The 21,158-nt window shown below is 42.2% G+C and overlaps 1 protein-coding gene across 1 annotated transcript in view; it reads left to right on the plus strand.

Annotated features, from left to right (window-relative positions):
• The window catches only part of LYPLA2 (lysophospholipase 2), a 15,073-nt gene extending 309 nt beyond the window's left edge, over window positions 1-14,764 (plus strand). The window contains exons 2-9 of the mRNA XM_072136507.1: window positions 96-127; window positions 4,170-4,235; window positions 4,322-4,369; window positions 4,445-4,515; window positions 6,235-6,308; window positions 7,041-7,142; window positions 12,378-12,548; window positions 14,101-14,764. Of these exons, the coding sequence (XP_071992608.1) occupies window positions 96-127; window positions 4,170-4,235; window positions 4,322-4,369; window positions 4,445-4,515; window positions 6,235-6,308; window positions 7,041-7,142; window positions 12,378-12,548; window positions 14,101-14,151 (615 nt within the window). The 3' untranslated portion in view covers window positions 14,152-14,764. The remainder of the gene's footprint in view (window positions 1-95; window positions 128-4,169; window positions 4,236-4,321; window positions 4,370-4,444; window positions 4,516-6,234; window positions 6,309-7,040; window positions 7,143-12,377; window positions 12,549-14,100) is intronic.
• The last annotated feature ends 6,394 nt before the right edge of the window (window positions 14,765-21,158 follow it).

The following is a 21,158-nucleotide window of genomic DNA, read 5'->3' on the forward strand; positions in this document are numbered from 1 at the left end:
TGCAGTGTGTCCTGCTGCTATTCGTTCTCCTTGCATGTCATTGCCGGCACAGCAGTGCTGTATGCGGTGTCTGATGGATGTCTCTCTTTCTACAGGTCATCTTCCTGCACGGCCTTGGGGACACGGGGTAAGTTTCTATTGTGTAAAGCGGTGACCTCCTTGCTGACAGCTGCACCCACTGCAGGTCAAGGCTGAGCTAGACAGCAGTCTGCTGCCTCCATCCGATCAGCAATGTGGCCAGCGTGTCTGCTATTTCTCCTACTAGGTTTCTGTCAGTATACAAATATGGCCCGGTTGTGGGGTCGGTAAGCCTAACTTCTGACTCCCACATACATGGGGAATGTTTAACCCCTTCCCACCAAAGCCCTTATTTCGATTTTGTTTCGTTTTTGATGTGGGGAGTGAAAAATGAATCTAACTTTTTTTTTTAATTTTTGCTTATAAAGAGCGGTGTGAGGGCTGATGGCATTTAATATTCCATGCCATGTACTTGGAAGTGGGAAAAATACATTCCAAATGCAGTGAAATTTGGTGAAAAACGGTGTACTGAGCTGTTTTTTGTTTGCGAGACATTTTCAATGCTATCATTTTGAGAACGTTATTACTGGGAATAACTTTTATTATATTTTGATTGGAATAGTGTGATGCGGCGATGCCTAACATGCCTATAACATGCCTATAACATGCCTATGATTTTTACTGTTCGTATTAGTTCTAGGGGAAAGGGGAGGGTATTTCCCCCTTTTTTTTTTTTTTTTTTTTACTATTAACTTTACATTGTGTGATCCTACCATATACTGCCACAGTACAGTATATGGAGATTATACTGAGCATTGATTACAATGTGCTAGTGGTACAAGTAAAAGAAAAATGTACAACCTCAGGTCTTACAGACCGACATGTGACGTACTACTATATCAGCAAGGGGTTAGGTGATTAGTCTACAGTAATCATTATGATACCAAGTAATTTAGCTAGAACATAAAAAAAAAAAACACTGTGGGGGGAAAAAAAAGTTTTTAACCAAAATGTACTGAATAATATTTGTTTAGTAACTGAACCGACCCGATGTTCCCATTCAGAATTTAGGTTTGGTTGCTTGACCAGGACAAATTGCCTGATTGGCTATTCGGTGGCCAATCCGGCAACTTGTCCTGGTCAAGCAACCAAAAAATTGACACCCCTAGCTACATTGCCATAGCTAAATGCTAGGGGAGTCAATTTGCTATATTGGCCGTTTGACAGGCAATGTTTCTGGTTCGTGCGGCAGAACTGGAATGGTACGTCCACTCATCTCTATTAGTGTGTCTATGAATTTTTTTTTCTTAGAAACTGTATTGCCTTTACCAGTTTGTGCAGTTCCTCTAAAGTAAATTCCCAGAGTGGGATGCACAAACTGGGATCATGAAAGGGTGGACGCAGATTAAAAAATGCGTACTGAGTGAACAATGGAGGGAGACGTATTTTATAATAAGTAAATGGTGAAGAAGGAGGACCGCGGCACTCACCAGAGATTTCTTCAAGGTTTATTCAAACAGTAGGTACTGAGCTAGTCCGGAGTAGGTACTCCGTCCCCAGGCAAAATTGGCTCAGCAAGGGTGCTCCCAAATGCAACTATAAGTGTGGGCATTGTAATTTTTGCAGGTACAACATGCAGGTTAAAACTTTAAATCTAGGAGGCGTGAAAATTGGTGTAAAAAGTTTTATTACTTGCGGGGCCCCACCTACGTGGTATATGTTCTTGTCTGTCCATGTTATAAATTCTATATTGGGAAGACAATCCGGAACATGTTTACAAGATTCAGGGAACACCTTAATTCGGTGTCCACTGGGAACGGTTGTCCTAGGCTGATTGAGCACATAAGGCTGCACCATTCCAATGAATCAACTCCACTTCGCTTCGCGGGCATAGAAAAGGTAGATATTAACCCTAGGGGCGGTGATCACCAGAAGGATCTACTACGCCGCGAAGCCAAGTGGATTCTGAGGTGTAAAGCCATGGGCACTCTCGGCCTGAATGACTGGAATGATTTCAGTGTCTTTTTATAATCCCTTAAAAAATGTATTGCTAAATTTTCCATTGTCATGCACTAATACTGCTTTTCGAATGTACTCTCTTGCTCGCTATTGTTTTTAACACACTATTTGTTTGGTTATGTGTCGAAACTATCACGCATTCATGTGTGTTTGTTACATTGTTGCTATGTATCTATGACAACCTCCTGGGGCCGGTGCTTATAGTGCACGTGCCCCGGAAGGATGACGTCAGAGGCTAGAGGAAGCGCTGTTCAGCGTGAAGCGGCCCGTCGCCTTGCCGCATGTCGGCGTCCTGTACCACCTGTGCATGTTTGAATAAATTTTGAAGAAATCTCCGGTGAGTACCGCGGTCCTCCTTTCTTCACCATTTACTTGCGATAACTGAACTCCCACGCTGAGCACCCCTGTTGTCTTCACGTCCCTGCAGTGGATGCCAGTCATAAGACTCCAATTTTGCTGTGGTCCAATCAGGTCTAGGATTATAAGGTGCATGAGAGTAGTGCCAGCGCCGTTTTTACTTCTATTGTGGCTTGGTATTTTATAATAATAGATCAAGCCCACTTTGGCTTCAACCTCCCGAGAACGCCATCTAAACCAGATAGACTAGTAGCCTGCCCGAGGTGTTCGATACCCAACACACTTATGGCATGGAATATTTTCCTGCACATACACTCAGGACTTTTGGAACCAAATAAGAAGCCAGATACAGGATAAGTGGGACATTAGCTTACCCTTAGACACACTGCTCCTCGACTGGAAACAATGAGACGCAAGGAAAAACGAAGGGTTTCTTCCAGAAATGGAAGATGAGCAGATCAGAAATAGTGGAGTTGATGACTCCATTCAAACTGACGTCATGGTACAACATGGGAGTGCTAAAGAATTCCCTTGGAGCCCTCCAAATCTGACAGACTATAGAACAGCCAGTTCTAGATACAGAAGTGAAAGGAACGGCAACTCAAAAGATGTACAGAAACATTAAGCAATACGATGTCCCCCAGGGATTTGGACAGTGGGTCAAGCCTGGAGGATAGGAACATGCCCTCTCCCCATGCACTATTTTGTGTGTGTGTTTTTTTTTTTTTTTTTTTTTTTTGTTCAACACTCTTGTGAGCTTTGTATTGTTCATGATTGAATCAGAACTGTATAAATACTATGGATGATACATTGCCTTTCCAGCCTCACCTGTGGCTAACAGGCTTGTTATGTAAAATTTTCTGTTTGTTTGAAAACCAAATAAAATGTGTTTTTGGGGAAAAAATGGAGACAAAAAAACTTTTTCTGTTCAAAAAGACTTATGAGACTTATTAAGTGACAGAAATGTAAGTAATTGCAAAGTCATAATCAATTAAACAATTATATTTAAACCCCTTTTTCACCTCGAGACGCACAGGTCAGTCAAGTACACAGAGGGAGCCAGCATTGGAGTAGATCCTAACATTGGTTCCTTTGTTTTCTTCTGTTGAGTCAATAATTTTGTCATTCATTGGTGCTAAGATTTTGCTTATAATTGTAAAGATTTCCTAATGTGAGACATTGGGGCACCTTTCGTCAGCGGTTGGACTAATAAACCACTACCAGAATATTGTGCAGCGGAGTTCCTTCTAGGCGGAGATTGTAACACTAAAGTCATTGTTGGGAGCTGAGAGTGCCTACTCCTCTGTGCTTGACATGCAGTATTCCAGGAGCTCCGGCTATTGATGTCTCTGGATGATGGAACATCAATAACAGTGAGGGGGGGGGGGGTCTGAGAAAGGAGCATGACTTCAGTGTTAAAATCTCTGCCTCCTTGACTTTATACAACCAATTTACATCTCACTTCAAAGTTGATTTTCTGGATGATGCCACCACACTTGGTAATGAAAGAAACATGATCTGGAAGGTGTCCCACCAACGATGAGTATTCATTTTCCTCTGGATTGAGAGAACAGGGAAGGCACATTGTGAGTGGGTTTAGAATGCAGAAATGGAGTATGCTTTTCGTGTGTGTGTGTATATCTCTCAATCAATTTTTTTTTTTCCATGGTCAAACCTGAGTTCCATCTTTTCCAATGCATTGAAGAATTGTTGTGTTGATGGATGTAGAAAGTAGGTTGCAGCAATTTGATAGTAATAATTCTTTTTCTCTATAGACATGGCTGGGCAGAGGCACTGTCTGCCATAAAACACCCTCATGTGAAATATATATGTCCCCATGCGTAAGTATGCATACCTTGGTTTCTCTGGTAAAGTGATGTGTAGGTTGCTTGTATAGCACACAACCAATAACCTTTACTATGTGCAGGCCTCGCATTCCTGTAACACTGAACATGAAGATGGTGATGCCAGCTTGGTAAGTGTGTGTCCATCTCCGTAGCGTTTCATTCCAGGTTTGCTGGTGGCTCATTTATATATTTTATCCATGCAGGTTTGACTTAATGGGGCTGAGTCCAGATGCTCCTGAAGATGAAGCAGGCATTAAGAAGGCTGCTGACAGCAGTAAGAATACTTATGGCACCATTTTTTTCAATCTAGTGTAAAAAGAGTAGATGACAAAATCCTGTTTCTTGTAGACTGTAGCAGACTGTAGTTCTGTGATGCAGCAAACTGTCCCCTGACAATAGTTTGTCTTAAGAATTTCAGTGGCATTTGTATGTTTAACTGATTGCTTCGCAAACTAAAAATTGCCCTCAGGTCTATGTTTGTGTATTAGACACATGGGGAGATGTAAACTAAAACCATGTGAAAATTACACAGTTCATGGCTAGTGACCAAGCTGGGCTAGAGCACGGCTGCGTCTGCTCACCTCTACCATCTCCACCCGGCTAAGCAGATTTCTGCACCAGGATATACATCAGTTGAAGATATTGATAAAAGTAGTGCAATCATGGTTATGGAGCAGTAATTCCACCCCACGCTTATCACTCTACAATCTCATATTTTGAGAAACCCTTTTTCCAAGAATAGTTGCTGAAACAATGAAGTATTTGTCCCTAGCCCCGACTTCACCTCCACCAAAATGGCAATGACTCTGATTCCACAGTCCTGTTTTCCTGCTAGTGCCCTTTTCTCTGATCTGTAGCAGGGGCGCTTGAGTGGTGCACATGAAGTGCAACACACATTAATTTAGATTGTAACAGGAGTGCACAACCTTCAGCCGACAAGCCATGTGTGGCCTGCCAAGTTTCAAGTTGCACCCAGCACCCTGCTGACAGGGAGTGCAGATGAGTCCTCACTGCTCCCAGGGCCTCTCCTGCCACTCAGCTCTGACGCCTGAGGGCGCCTTCCCACGTGGAGTTTCTCTTGCGTTTTTAAACGCATCCTAAAAGAAATTTGGAGGGGGGTTTAACCAAAACGCATATGTGTTTGCAATGAGACGCATAAGCGTTTAGTTCAAACCCCCTACCACTTTTGTTTTGGATGCGTTTCAAAATGCGAGAACAAAACGCCACTTGGGAAGGCGTCCTGACACTGGTCTTGTGCACTGGCCCCCAGGAGCAGGAGAGGTTCCAGGTATTGCTGTAATGTGGTATTTATAATTGGGGATGGCATTATGTGCTGTACTGAGGTTGTTGGTGCATCTTGCTAGTGCTAGTTACTTTAATGGCTCCTTAAAATTGAGCAGTATGACCATATGGCCCTTGAACCAAAAAAAGTTGTTCGTTCCTGGATTAAATCTTTAGAACCTTAATAGAACAGACATTTGAAAGGACGTTTCATCATTTTTATAATTATGTTTATGGTATCTGAGTCGGTCCATTTTATCCTAACTCCACTCAAATGATCACCGACTCGACAGCCCTGCTCATTACCCCAATGTAAATGGAAGAAGCGTATGGGTCATTCCTGCAGCTTTCCCCTTGCCAGTCCATATGTGTAAGACAGCAGTCAGTTAGCTTGAACCCGTATCTGTAGTAAACCCTCACAAACATCAGAAGTGCTATATAATGAGGCAGGAGCTGCAGATTTGGTGCAGTGCCAGGTTCTTCTTCCCACATGTCACACAGCACTAATAAAGTTCTTCTGGTACAGTTGTCTGAGTAGCAAAAGGGGAATGTTCTTGCCTTCAGGCAGCTGCCACAACTGCTTCATCCACCTCCAAAGCAGTGAACGATCCCTGGCCCGGTATTTGCCCACGCCTTGTGGTCTGAGAGCACAGGTATAAAGAATACATGGGCTTTAATTAATCTGGAAATTTCATGTTTTTTTGATTTTCAGTTAAAAGCATTATTGAACATGAGGTGAAGAATGGAATTCCGGCAAATAGGATTGTTCTAGGAGGATTTTCACAGGTACCTAGAGAGATGAATGACGGTGATGTACCCGCTGTCTTCATACATTTGAGTTATATTTCGCCACAAGAGACTTTGGTTCTTTGTAGAACATGTGCGTCTGTCAAGTCAAGGGAAGGGAAATGGAAATAAAGATTATATTAATACACATGTCTTTCTAAAACGAAATGGTTTGTAAAAAGTTTACCCTCTTGTTGCTGATTGCCTTTTTTGTTTTTGCGTTTTGCATGTTTACAAATTGCCCCCTTTCCCTAGATATAGATATTTATTTTTTATATCACTTCTAGAGAAAGTGGGCATCTTTTTAAACGTTACTTTTTTTTATATATAAAGCATGTATTTGCAGACCACCTAGGGTACTTTAACCCTAGGGAGTCTGATCATTCCTACCATATACTGAAATACAGCACTATTGCAGTGTATGGCGGATCTGCTGAAGATCTGCAAAATGTAGCTAATCTTCAGAAATGACAACCCCTGGACTTCAGCACTGATCAATGGTGTTCTCTGAGGGCGTTTGCTGCATAATGCAGCAATGACCAAGAATGTTTGGAGAGTGATCAGCCCGTTAGTAGCATTGTGAGGTACTATTCATCACATGTCGTTGAGGAGTTAATGAAGTCTCCGCTGTTGTAATCATATAATTATTATGATCCATTTCCCTGTATATTTTGTTCTCCACATTGGGTTACAGCCCCAATTTTGACGTCTGCTTTTGCTTTATTTTCTTAGGGAGGAGCCCTGTCGTTGTATACGGCTCTGACCTGTCAACACAAACTTGCTGGAATTGTTGGACTTAGCTGCTGGCTGCCACTGCATAAGACATTCCCTCAGGTAAAATGCTTATAGAAAAATATTTTATTTTGTCTTCCTCTATTAAAATAGTTATGAAAATATTTCCTGAAGTTGTTGCATAGTTAAGCTGCTTAACCCCTTAATGACTTGCCCGTTTTGCGCCTTCCTGGCATGGCTCTTTTTTATTTTTATCATAACTTTGAAACGCTTTAACATATTTCCAGTTGATTTTGAGATTTGTTTTTTCGTGACACATTGTACTTCATGTTGGTTGAGAAATTTAAGCAATATATTTATTTAGGTTTTTTTATTAAATAAATGGAAATTTGGCGAAAATTTTGAAATAAACCGGTTGAAAAAGTTTTCATGTGTCAGGATGCATTTGGAGAGCCCTAGTGGAACTAAACAGAGGAAAGCCCCAACAAGAGACACCATTTTGGAGAATTTAGCAAGGTGTAATTTGTGTATTTGACCCAACAGGTGGTTGATTTAATTAGGCCACAAAAAGGAAAGATTAAAATTTTCTCAGTTACTTTTACCCTGAATTTTTGTAAGCCGCAAGGAATAAAAGATGAAACAACTCCCAGAAATGTGTAAAACTATTTCTCCTAAGTGTAGAATTGCCCCACTTGTTCATATAAAATGTTGTATGGGTAAACAGTAGGGCTCAGAAGGGAAAGAGGGATGTTTGGCTTTTCAAAGCCAAATTTGACAGACATACTTTACATGTGTCAGGATGCATTTAGAGAGCCGTAGTGGTACCAAAACAGAGGGAAACCCTGCCTGTAAAAGTGTTTGATTTAAATAGGCCCTAAAAAGGAAAAGATGAAGGTTTCCCCCAAAAGTCACTTTTAGCCCTAATTTTTGTAAGTCACAAGGGATAATATATGAAACAACCCGCAGACATGTGTAAAACTATTTCTTCCGAGTGTAGAATTGGCTCACGTGTGCAGATAAAATGTTGTATGGGTACAGAGTAGGGCTCAAAAGGGAAAGAGGTATGTTTGGCTTTTCAAAGCCAAATTTGACAGAAATCCTTTATGTGTCAGGATCCATTTGGAGAGCCCTAGTAATACAAAACAGCGGAGAACCCCAACAAGGGACACTTTTTTTTTAAAATTATTATTATCATTATTATCATCAGCCCTTGGGGTATAAAACAGAACAACCCGAAAAGTGACCCTAATTTTTGAACGCAACAACTGTGATCAGATGAACCTCTGGTCGCGGGTGATACAGACGGGTATTGGCTGTGATATGCAACTGACACCAGTTCTGTACGGTGCCAGCTCCGAACGTGAGCCGACACCTGCCACGCGCTGTAATAGTCGGGAAGGGGTTAATAATGGGCACTGCATATGGTGGTAGTGAGTTGGTCATAAAGGTGTATTTGGACTTTCAAAATATTCCAAAACTGATTCAGATCCTACTTCTAGGGCTCACCTCTGAGAATAAGTGCACCAGCTAAACAGTTTCTGTATTTAAGTGACCAGAGCCAGGCGGCTGCTGCTAAAGCAAATAAAATAATGGGATGTATCAAGAGAGGAATAGATTTTGCCCTTATACAAATCCCTGGTCAGACCACACATAGAATATTGTGTACAGTTTTGGGCACCAGTGTATAAAAAGGATATAGTAGAGCTGGAACGGGTGCAGAGGAGAGCAACCAGAATTATTAGGGGAATGGGGGAACTAGAATACACTGACAGATTACAAAATTTGGGATTATTCAGTTTAGAAAAAAGACGACTGAGGGGAGACCTCATTACAATGTACAAATACCTGAACGGACAGTACAAGGATCTTTTTATACCTAGGCCTGTGACCAGGACAAGGGGGCATCCTCTACGCCTAGAGGAGAGGCGAGTCTACCATCACTATAGACAAAGGTTCTTTACTGTAAGAGCAGTGAGACTATGGAACTCTCTGCCGCAGGAGGTTGTTATGGCGGACTCTATGTACATGTTCAAGAGAGGCCTGGATGCCTTTCTGGAGAGAGAAAATATCACGGGTTATGGGGATAAAACATTTATTTAATTCTTAAAGGTTGGACTTGATGGACTTGCGTCTCCTTCCAGCCTTATATACTATGATCTCCTGAAAGGAGAGACTTCCCCGGACACAAGCTACCACATTCGTGCCACACCAAGATTTTGGTGGGCTTTGGGGCTCCCATAGCTGGAATGCATTTTTCACAGGTGCATATCTTGTCGATGTGAAATTGTCCAGATGGTCACATCAGTGCATACAATGAAACTACACAGATGTATCATGTAATGCAATATAATGGTTCTGTATATACTTGTAGACACCCATACATTATTACAGCATAATTGTCTGATTTTTGACCTATGTCTGGATCTGTACCCATCAGTGGGTTAATAGGATGTCGGCTAGGATTAGGGATGTGGTCCTATGCTTTTCTGTAAGTCTGATAGAGCTTGGAAGCCAAAGTTAGTGAAGACACCTCTTCTATAGTATAATTGTATTTAAATATGTATTCATTCCATGGTGCTGTGTATTTGAAAAGTTCTGACATGTATAACATAAAAAGAAGCACAAATGATGCAGGACTGGACTGGGACAAGTGAAAGTGGAACCCTTCCTGCAAGAACAGTCTATAAAATCATTTTTTAGTGAATGTTTCCAAACTGCTCTACCCCATGCAAACTATTTACCTCCTGTTAAAACACAAGGATATTATGAGTTTGAACAAGGAGATATCCCAATTCTTGTGGCGGGGTAAGAGCCACGCATGGGGCTCTTGAAACTGACGATGTCAAAAGACCAGGGGGGAATGAACCTACCTGACATCAGGGGCTACAATTTGGCGTGTCTAACATGGCACATTTTGGACTGGATAAAAGACAGCAGTTGCTACTTAGACACAAAACTTGAAACCGCTTACTGTTCCCCATGGGACCTTTGTACTTTGTTGCATGTCCAGATAGGTTCCCTACCACCTGAGCTGAAAACCTCAGTGATTCTGAGACACAATAGCGACCTGGAAGGCAGTCAGAAAGATCTACCATCTTCCATGGATGGTCTCTGGATCTACCTCTGTAGCACCACCCAGGGTTCCCGTAGAGTAGATTATTTATGGAGTGGAAAGATAAAGGAATCCATGTTAAGGATCTGTTACATATGCAGTAGCATAGGTGGATGACTAAGCCAGAACTAGTACAAAAGTATGAGCTAAGGGGTGACCAAACAATACAATACGCACAGATGTCCAAGTTCTATTTAGACAAAATCCGAAACCTGTCAAGGGAAGGAACTGATAATGAGTTTGACCGATAACTGAAATTCCCTATATATAGAGGTGGAATATCCATCTTATTCCGATTAAGAGATGGGCCGCAAGGAGCTCTCCTTCTCTAGTTGAGGCAGACAATTGGGGAAAGAGGACATGGGGGAAAGAATCCTTAAGGGATGGAAGGCTGTTGGGAATAATGTGCTTAATGAGAGATGGAGAGACGCCCAGTTCCTTATAATGCATAGGGCAATTTATGTCTTCAACCTATCACTATCCCCAGCGTTCCCGGAAAGGAAGGTAGCATGTCCTAAATGTCAAGAGCCAGGCACTGATTTATATCATGGACTTCAGGAGTGCCCCCAGTCCAGAGCATTTTGGACGGAGATTCAAGGCCTAGGCACCTCATTATGGGGAAAGGAGATCCCCCATCAATCCCATTACTTACCTGTTCCACTATGACAGTGATGGCGAACCTTTTAGAGCCTGAGTGCCCAAACCTCAACCAAAAGCCACTTATTTATTACAAAGTGCCAGCACAGCAATTTAGAAAGTTATTTATTTCTCCTTATTCTTTGACAACTTTCAATCTTTCAGCCTCCTAAGGACACCAACACAGTTGAAAGGAGGAGGGCAAATTTTTCTATCATTGTAAGAAGATTCTGCAGGATGATTCTTTGAGTGCTGTCTGGTGAACTTCATGCTGGGGTGATGCCCACAGAGATGGCTTCGAATGCCGCCTCTGGCACCCTTGCCATAGGTTCGCCACCACTGCACTATATTGGGCAGGAGGATGAAACGCAACCCACGTCGGGGGCTCTCCCAAAATTGTTTCACGTAGTCAGCCTGGTGGCAAAATGGTGCTTACTACAACAGTGGTTGGAACCGAGGATCCCCTTGGTGTCCAAAGTATTGGAACAAATGACACAACTCTTCCATTTGGAGAAAATGGAAGCGGAGAGAGCCAAGTCTGACGGGGAAACTGTTCAGGAGGTGGAAGGGTTTCCTCATGCACCATGTCTCTTCACAGGATAGGGACACCAAATTTCAGCCTTTTTCCATAACACAATGGTACCAGATGGAACGGCTTAGGGGCACACTAAGGAATTGGGGTCTGTCTGGCTAGGAGGACAAACGCAATACAACTCGCATGAAAACAAGAGACGCTGTTTAGGGACTCAGCCCTAGGGTATAACACCGATTGTACCTGTATTGATGTATAAATTTCCTTTCCGAGCAAAAACCTACCAACTAACTGCGAGTCGTGGAACTGCTGTGTTCGACCATTGTGATATGTTACAATCGGCCTGCATGCCCAGTCTGTTACTGTATATGTTTGTGTATTTTTTGGTGCAGTGTGGTACAGAATGATTTCTAGCATCAAAGAGAACTCTGCTGCTCAAAGTCCTTTTGTTCAGCCTGGAAAATAAGGCCATTTTAATGAACCCTTCAATAAAAGCTGCTGTTCACTTGGAAAATACTTGCACCCATTCTTTTGAAAAAGCTTTCTTCTTAATGAAGTTGGAAACACTGATAATGGCATTTTACTAAACTTAATGCAACAATACAAGACGGGGCCAGATTATAGGGTAGTTGGGGCGCGTGCCCCGGGGCCCCCACCACAAAGGAGGTTCTGCAGCAGCTGAGGTGTGTTTTATGATATTCTACTGGTGTGAATTGTGATTTGGGGGAGAGGGCACCAGATTTTTTGCCCAGTGGCCTCCACCAAACTTAAGAAGATGCAAGAAGATTTTAATATCTGTGTACCCGGGCCTAAATACTTTGTATTTGTAAATATATTGAACTGTTGAAGATGCAACCGGTAGAAAGGAGAAAATTAGAGTTAATTTTGTGTAGACAAATTTAACACTGTGTCAAACTCCTGTTACATTATGGTTTACCTCCATTTTTTTGATGGGGTATTCTACCAAAACAATCATTTTATAATTCGGTTGAGGCTTTCCAATTTCATATAACAGTTCTGATGTGGTGTATCCTTTTATTTCTTTCTCTAATCCTAGGCTTGTGGTGTAAATAAAGACATTTCCATCCTGCAGTGTCATGGTGAGGCAGATCCTATGATTCCTGTTCGCTTTGGAACACTCACCTCAGAAAAGCTAAAATCTGTGGTGACCCCATCAAAAGTTCAGTATAAAACATATCCTGGAGTCATGCATAGTACCAGTCAAGAGGTAAGGGTTTGTCAATGCTGCTTTTGTCTTCCTGTCTATACCTTTTATTCTTGATGGAAAGGTACGCTCTGTAACTCCGAGAAGGACACCCTTGGTCTGTTTCATTTCTAGGAGAACCTCCATGTGGGCTCACTGAATGAAGAAACCGCCTTAGAATTCTGCTATGGACTGCACCAGGATTCTTTGGGGGCAGATGTAGCAAACAAACCACTCCCTACCCGCTTAGCGTGTAGCTGGCATAGGGGATAAAATGTCACAATTTCTGTTCATGCACCAGGAAATGTAACTTTTTTTTTTTCTTGCCAGAAAGTTGCGTGTGTGTGTGTCCCCTTAGTGGCATGAAAACCGGGAATTTTATTACTTAGGGAAATGTCAGAGTAATTTTATGAATATTTATTAATATTATTTTGTCTTTTTTCTTTATATGTCCCCCATGAGGTCATAAAAGACCCTTGGGGGACATTTTTTACTTTAAATTTTTTAATTTTTTTTTTTTTTACAATTTTCCCCTGTAACTGAGGCATCTGTAAGAGCTTCAGTTACAGGGGAAATTACCACCTGTGACTGGGGTCTAGTATAACCCCTTTATAAGCTCTGGTCACATGACCAGCGGGTCTAGAGTCCTCTTTGCATCACATCTCCCTTCTCCCTCGTGTCTCCGACACCTGGAGACTGGGTCCCTGCTAGCTCGGGAAACTGTGCAGAAACTGCAAATACCCTCTATAACCGCCAGGCAATTGTTGGCTCTGCACACCCCAGACATTTAGCTCTGTGTGTGTCTTGAGATATATATATATTTATTATATGGTACTTTTTAGTTTTAATTTTTACCTGATGCGACAGGAAGTATTGAGCAAGATATATATTTGTTTCCTTCTGTTACTATATATTACAGATCACATACAACAGTGATCTAATGGTAAGAGCGCGTTAGACATGCTCAGAGGAGGCACAGTGATCTGTGCATACAAATTATCAACAGAGCGTCTTCTCTGCAGTCCTGTTAGTATGAGTGTTATTCTGCCCAGGGCTTCTGTGATGGTACAGATATTGCCCTCTCCTCTTACAGTACAGTATCCTACCAGTGGCTTTGTGTTTAGTCATGTACATGGGCAGAGCCTGGTCACATGACCTGGGGGCTGCAGAAGGGACTAGAGAAGACTGCAGTCCTGACAGAGGAAGAAAGGAGAAAAGTCCCATGTGGATTTATCTGCGTGTCACTTTTTTTGTTGCGGAGTTAAATATCCTGTACAAGCATGTTACTGCAACCTGTGGTATAGAATTGTCTGCAAATATTGCCTGCACATTCAGGTTCCCTCCATTTTGAGCTTTTTGTTTGCATTCTTTTATTACTTTTTCTTGTGGCTGTGGGCATTGTATTGCTTTGACACACTCAAGAACAACTGATCAGTGGGAACGCTGGCTGTCGGGTCTTCATTATCAGGTTGATGGGGGCTTAAACTAGGCATAGGTCATAGGTATCCAAAATCTTTGTCTTGTTGATTATCCTGAGTATTATCCCTACTTTTCATTGTGCTTTGTTTTGTTGCAGGAAATGATGGCAGTGAAAGATTTCCTGGAAAAGGTTATCCCAAAAGTGTAACTCGCAGATGGTCCCACTGCAGGAAAATGCCTCTCGGCCTCGCCTCCAGTGTTTCTTCCTTGAGCCCGTGTCCTCTTACCCACCCACCCCCACTCTGTGCTGGTTTATGATAAAAGTATTATCTGTCCTGCCAGATGTGATTGGAGATGTTTAAGGTACAGGGTCGGGGTTGCTGCTCCTACACCCATTTCATAATCCCTGCAAATAAAAAAAGGCAGGTTCTATCATTGCTGCTGCTTTTTCACATTCTTGTAGTGTTACATTTCATGTTCTGCTGTTACAGGTTCTTGCCTAGTAACAGCAGGAAGCCACCATATACCTCAGAGGAGCGGCTGAGTATTGAGATGTGATTGTACCTTAAACACTCCGTCCTTTCAGGAGCAGAGCTCAGGCCCATTACAGCTGGTACTGTGCCCCTATCTAGGTATTTTCACACTTGTCTGTCCCAGCTCCAGACAGATGTTATGCTTCTGGCCTTGCATCCATTTTCTCTGAGCTCAGATTGTTTGTGTAAGGCTCCGCATGCACTGGGAAGAGAGCAGTGTACCTACATAAGCAGCATTACCTACAAATTGTTTGTTTTTTTTATTCACAATAAAAAGCCTTCTACCCATTTGTGGTGTTTTATTGCAATGTTTATAATTCTACCTGTGGGAACTGAAATGTATTTAGAAAGACCCATTGCCTTGCGCTAAAATTTCATGGCTCCCTAATCAAATTGCACTCAATATCCTATAATTGTAATGTGAAAGCAACAATTTAAGATATTTTTGCAATTTATTTGAAAGAAGGAATAAAAAATTTGCATGGGCAGAGGTTGAGAAATCAAGCTGTGGGGTACTTTTTCATTTTAAACTAACTTTCACCATAGGTGTACCAGTAGTTTAGTGCTTTTACCAAATTTTTCTGTGTGCCGGCTGTGCGGCTGTCCGTATTGTTGGGTGTACAATGTCTTTGAAGACGTACAGTGTTTGAGGCGTACAACATACTGGCCTACGACAGTGTCAGCTAGTGGGGATGATGTCCCCTTCTACCTCTCCCTTGTCTTCCAGTGACCTGCAAGAACCCCCCTACAGGTGCCGTAGGGTTAATGCTGGAGAAGTGCCTGGTACTTCTGTGAGAGAACTGCCTGGGACTTCTAGGGGAGAAGTGTCTGGGGCTTCCACTGACCCCACATGGGTAGCCCCAGATAATTATACCCCTCAGGTCCCAGACTTTTTGGGCCAACCTGGAATTAAATTTGAGACAGCAGGGCTCAGAGCTGTGGACTTTAAGTAAGGAGCTATTGAATTTAATTTTGGTCCAGACAAATCTTTATGCTGCACTGCATATTGCCAAATACCCCTTTTATTTTATGCACAACCCTACAGGTGGACCCCTGTCACTACAGAGATGGAGAAGTATTGGGGCATAATACTACTTACAGGGACTGTAAATAAGCCATCGATCTGTACCACACCCCGATGTTCCGCATGGCAATGAGCAGGATGCGCTTTGAAGTCAACACACAGTGCCCACCCAGAGATGACCCCATTTATGATAGTTTAACGTCGGTCCCATATTGGACCATTTTAGTGCCAAGTTTATATGGAGAAACGTGGCCATAGTCAGTCCCTGGTACAATTTAAAGGGAGATTTCAATTACTCCAGTACCTGCCCATTAAGAGGTCAAGGTATGGTGTGAAGATGTATTAACTGTATTATACCCCAGGATGAATTGAGTGTAGTTTCCAAAATGGGGTCAGTTCTTGGGGGTTTCTACTGTTATGGAAATCAAAAGACGACGATTGGCAAAAGGTTTCTACAAAAAATAATTGTGGTATATCTGTCTAAAAAGTAGAACATTTGAAACTTTGAAAATTAATTTTTTTTCTAATTCCTCCTACATTATTGAAATCCCCCCCCCCCCCCCCCAAAAAAAACCTTAACTGATCAGTGAAATTATACTCCTAACAAACTACAATGTCTCATGAGAACAATCTCAAAATCACAGCGATTAACCCCTTCACGCTCTGAGCTATGAAGGGTGTATGAAGAGGGCTCACGGGCTGAGGCCTCTTCATAGAGAGATGGGCTTTGCTGCATATCGCAGCAAAGACCAATTGCCAACACCCACGTCATCGGTGGGCGGCAATTGGTTGCCAGTGGCTCATTGTAATGAATCATGTGCAAAAATGCCATATATTGCAATTGAACCATCTAGGGTTAATGTACCTTAGATGGTCTAAGAAATAGTGAAAAAAAAAAAGTTTAAAAAATTTATAAAATATTAAAAGTTTAAATCACCCCCCTTTCCCTAGAACTGATATAAAATATAATAAACAGTAAAAATCACAAACACATTGGGCATTTTTGGGGAAGCGGAGATACCTAATCTATCAAAATATAAAAACGGTTACTGTCGGCGGTGACTTCCGGAACAGCAAATGGCGCCCAATTATTTGAAATGCGACTTTTACACCTTTTTACATGACATAAAAAATTATCAAAATGTTGCAGAGTCCTCAAAAAGGCAGCAATGAAAACGTCGGCTCATCCCGCAAAAAAAATGACATATCACACAGCTCCGTACACCAAAGTATGAAAACGTTATTAGCGTCAGAACATGGCAAAAAAATGTTTTTCTTTTTTGTACACATTTGTTTAATTTTTGAAAATGTATTAAAACACAATAAAACCTATATAAATTTGACATCACTGCGATCGTACTGAACCAAAGAATAAAGTAGAGGTGTTATTTTGAGCGAAGAGTGAAAGTTGTAAAAACTGAGCCCACAAGAACGTGACGCACCTGTATTTTTTTTTCAATTTTTCCACATTTGGAATTTTTTTTGGCTTCCCACTACAGGGCATGTTATAATAAATAAAATCATGGGAATGTAAAATTTGTTACGCACAAAATAAGCCCTCACACAGCTCTGTACATGGAAAAATGAAAACGTCATGGATTTTTGAAGATGGAGAGCGAGAAATGAGCGAAAATACCCTGCGTCCTTAAGGGGTTAAAGCTGTAAGGTAGGACCTGGTATTGATTGATAGTGTGGGCCGCCACACAGAAGTTCTATAAGTCCTGCCTATAAGAATTGTGCTGTAGCCTGGCAAAAAAAAGCTCAGCGCCGGCCCAGTTTGCTGCCAGGCATGGCCCCCAACTTGGCATAAGAGAGAAAATGGTAAAAATCCTCAGATAAAGCCTATCTATTGATCCTCAGAGCTGCTTACAATTTCTACATAATTAGGAGCGTAGCCAGGATTTCATTGCACTCACAAGGGTCTGTACAATGAGAGTAGAACTGGTCAAGTATGCAGGAACCTATAATAGGGTGGGGGGCGCATTCCCACCACCACTCTCAAAGTCCCCAGTAGAAAATCATGAAATTCATCTAAATCTGAATCCTTAGGACACCAATATAAATGAACTCTGTGCCCCCAGCAGCAGTAAAAGAGAGATGAGGAGAGAGGGGCGGAGGAGAAACATATGCAGGCTCTGGCCGATCCTGCTCTGCTTGTAAGTAGGAGCGGGAGGCTGGACAGAGGCGATTAGCACTGATTGAAGATCTCTTAATTTACAACCATGTCAGTGCCAGTAACATCTCTTGCACACAGCAGAGAAAGACCTCCCCTCCCCCAGTGTCTCTACATGAGTGCATTAATTCTTTCATGCATACCTCCCAACTTTTCAAAAATAGAAAGGGGGACATTAACCACACCCTTGGCCACACCCCTACCCACGCCCTCGATACACAGTGATTGCTTTCGTTAAAAGCTGACTTTTTTTTTTAAACACATTTTATTGAGTTTTTAACATACAATAAACAACATATAAAAACAAGCCTGCTTACTACAGGGTTGGTGTGACAATGCGACCAAAGCTGACTTTTACAAAGGTGACCACATAATTTTTGAACGACACAGAGTGCGTTTACACTTACCATGTCATGTGTAAATGCTGAACTACTGGAAGTGTGACCGCAGCCTGATGTGTATACATGCTATATGCACATATGCAATAGTGTCCTCCAGAATGCCCACACTTGCCCCTCTGCATCCGGGCGCCATCTAAATGGTCTGCATTAGTCTTAGTATGGAGTTAGTGACATTAGTTTAACCCTGTGTCACTAATGCACTTTTTCATTTTTGCATATTTCAATCCATGCATTTTCCATGTACAGAGCTGTGTGGAGCTTGTTTTTTGCGTAACAAATTGTATTTCATAGTGACGGTATTTAATATTCCCGGCCGTGTATTGGGAAGCAGGGAAATAATCCAAATGTAGGGAAAATGGTGAAAAAATGCATTTGTGCCTTTTTCTTGTGGGCATCATATTTACAGCTGTCACTGTGCGCCCCAAATGACTTGTCTACTTTATTCTTTGGGTCGGTGCGATCACAAGGGAATATAAATTTATATAAAAATGTTTTCATACATTTACAAAAATTAATATTCTGGCACCAAGAACTTTTTCATACTTCAGTGTACGGAGTTGTGGGTGGTGTAATTTTTTGCGAGATGAGATGCCATTTTCAATGCTGCCATTTTTAGGACTTTACAAACTTTTAATCACTTTTTATTACATCTTTTATATTTAGCAAAATGACAAAAGAGTGCCATTTTTTGACTGTGGGCGCTTTCCGTTACGGAGTTAAATTCTGTGAATAACCGTTATTATATTTTGATGGATCTGGCATTTTGGGACACGGCGTTGTGTTTATGATTTTTACTGTTTATATTTATATCAGTTCTAGGGAAAGGGGGTGATTTTAATTTTTATGTGTTTTATTTATTTCTTTTATTTACAATTTTTCAGCCCTTCTTGGGTACCCTTGGTTGTGTGATTGATACTACAATATGGCAGAATATGGGGATTTTCCACATCACCTATTACTATGTGCAAATCGCACCTTGTAATAGATCGGCTACAATCAGACGCGTGTGGAATTGCTTAGTAACCTGCAAACTTTCAGTCATGAAAGTGCAACACCCCTACCGATACAAGGCAGAGGGGTTGTTGCGAATACGTCCCAATATGTAGCTTGCAACCTGTGTGGAGTCTGATCAACCCCACAGCAGGTCACTACACAGCACGGGGAACTCTACAGCGGTAGATCTTGCCTGGCAAGGCAGGAGTTAACTGTTTAACTGGTTCGCGACCGCCCGCCGTGTATTCACGTGGCGGTCTGGTCCCGCTGCATGGAGAGGGCTCACGGGCTGAGCCCTCTCCATAGCCAGTAAGTCTTTGCTGCATATTGCTGCCGGCAGCCTCAAAAAGATAGCGGCGCATGGACGCCGCCATCTTACCTAGGATCGTCACTCCCCGTGACGTCATCGGGGAGCGGCGATCCGTCTCCATGGAAGCCTCGGGTCTTCCGCAGACCCGAGGCTATTTCGTTTTAACCCCATCATTACAATGTGCTGATAGCACATTGTAATGAATGAGGAGGAAAATTCCCATATACTGCCATACTGTAGTTAACCCTGTAACGGAAAATAGCGTCCGGAGTTGAAAATGGCCCTTTTTTGCCATTTTGAAAAATATAAAAAAAATCTATAAAAAGTGATCAAAAGGTCATTCAGTCCTAAAAATGATATCATTGAAAATATTATCAAATGTCGCAAAAAATGACACCACCCACAGCTCTATACACCAAAGTATAAAAAAGTTATTAGCGCCAAATCAAAAAAATAATTTTTGTAAATGTATGAAAACATTATAAAACCAATACAAATTTGGTATCCCCTTAATCGTACCAACCCAAACAATAAAGTAGACATTTCATTTGGGGCACACAGTGAAAGACGTAATATCCAAGCCCACAAGAAAATGGCGCAAATGCGTTTTTCACCATTTTCACTGCATTTGGAATTTTTTTCCCGCTTCCGAGTACATGGTATGGAATATTTAATACCATCACTATGAAGTACAATTTGTTACGCAGAAAACAAGCCGTCACACGGCTCTTTACGTGTAAAAATAAAAAAGTTATAGATTTTTGAAGGTGGGGAGTGAAAAATGGACATGAAAAAACAGGAAAGGGATCGGTTAATGTGATGTCATTCCATCAGCCAATCACATCTGTTATCATATTGTATTGTAATCTGGGATGCAATTGGAGGAGTAACCACCACCTGATCAGTGGGAGTAATAAAACCCCTGGTCAGGAAAGTTCTAGAAAGCAGTAGAAGACTGGAGTTAATCCTGACAAGAGTCAGTCAGACAGACTAGTTCAGTTGGTCTCTGAGGGAGACCAGTACAGTACAGCCAGTAAACTAGATAAGACCAGTCTAGTCAGACAGAGGAGAGCTCAGCTCACTGCCTGAGCAGCTCTGAGGAGTTAGTGAGAGAAAAGGGGTATCAGCCTACCTTCAAGGGTGATATCTGAAGTAACCCAGGACAAGCTGAAGCATCCTACTAGGACACAGCTATCTCCCAGCCTGCCCTTGCATCCAGGCTGGTGATCAATCCCTGTGGTTCCCTCACCAAGTGCATCCCCAGCATTTTCCTATTTGTCAAGATTCATTTGGCACGTTATCCACTGTTCCTGTTGGTTCCAATAAAGAACTGTAAGTTGCTTTTAGACAACGTCTGCCTCCGTCTGATCCCTGCTACTACGGCTGTCACCATCACGGGCACCCTATCCATTACACAGGGACTCGTACTCCAGACCTCAAAGGGTTGCCCCAGGGAGAACCACTATAACCATCTCTCCCTCATCATTTCTTGCCAACACCACTTGCTGGAGACCTGCCAGTCTGTAGGACAGCCCTCCGGTCCCCATACCAAGCACCGTGACACCAGCATGCCTAGGCCGCAATCGCCAGCCACTCCACTATCCCGGGCCCCGGCTGTCTCCAGGCCCCAAGAGAAAAAGGCTAGGCCCCGGTGGGGGATGTTGCAAAAGTTCACAGATTATAGCGAGGGCGCAGACGCCGCTGTCTACATCTCCTTCATGCCCTCTTGGCGTGGAGAAGGCGTGAGGAGCAAAATAATCGCAATGTCTGGCGGTTTGCAA

The sequence above is a fragment of the Engystomops pustulosus genome, chromosome 2 (assembly GCF_040894005.1).
Source record: "Engystomops pustulosus chromosome 2, aEngPut4.maternal, whole genome shotgun sequence".
NCBI lineage: Eukaryota > Metazoa > Chordata > Amphibia > Anura > Leptodactylidae > Engystomops > Engystomops pustulosus.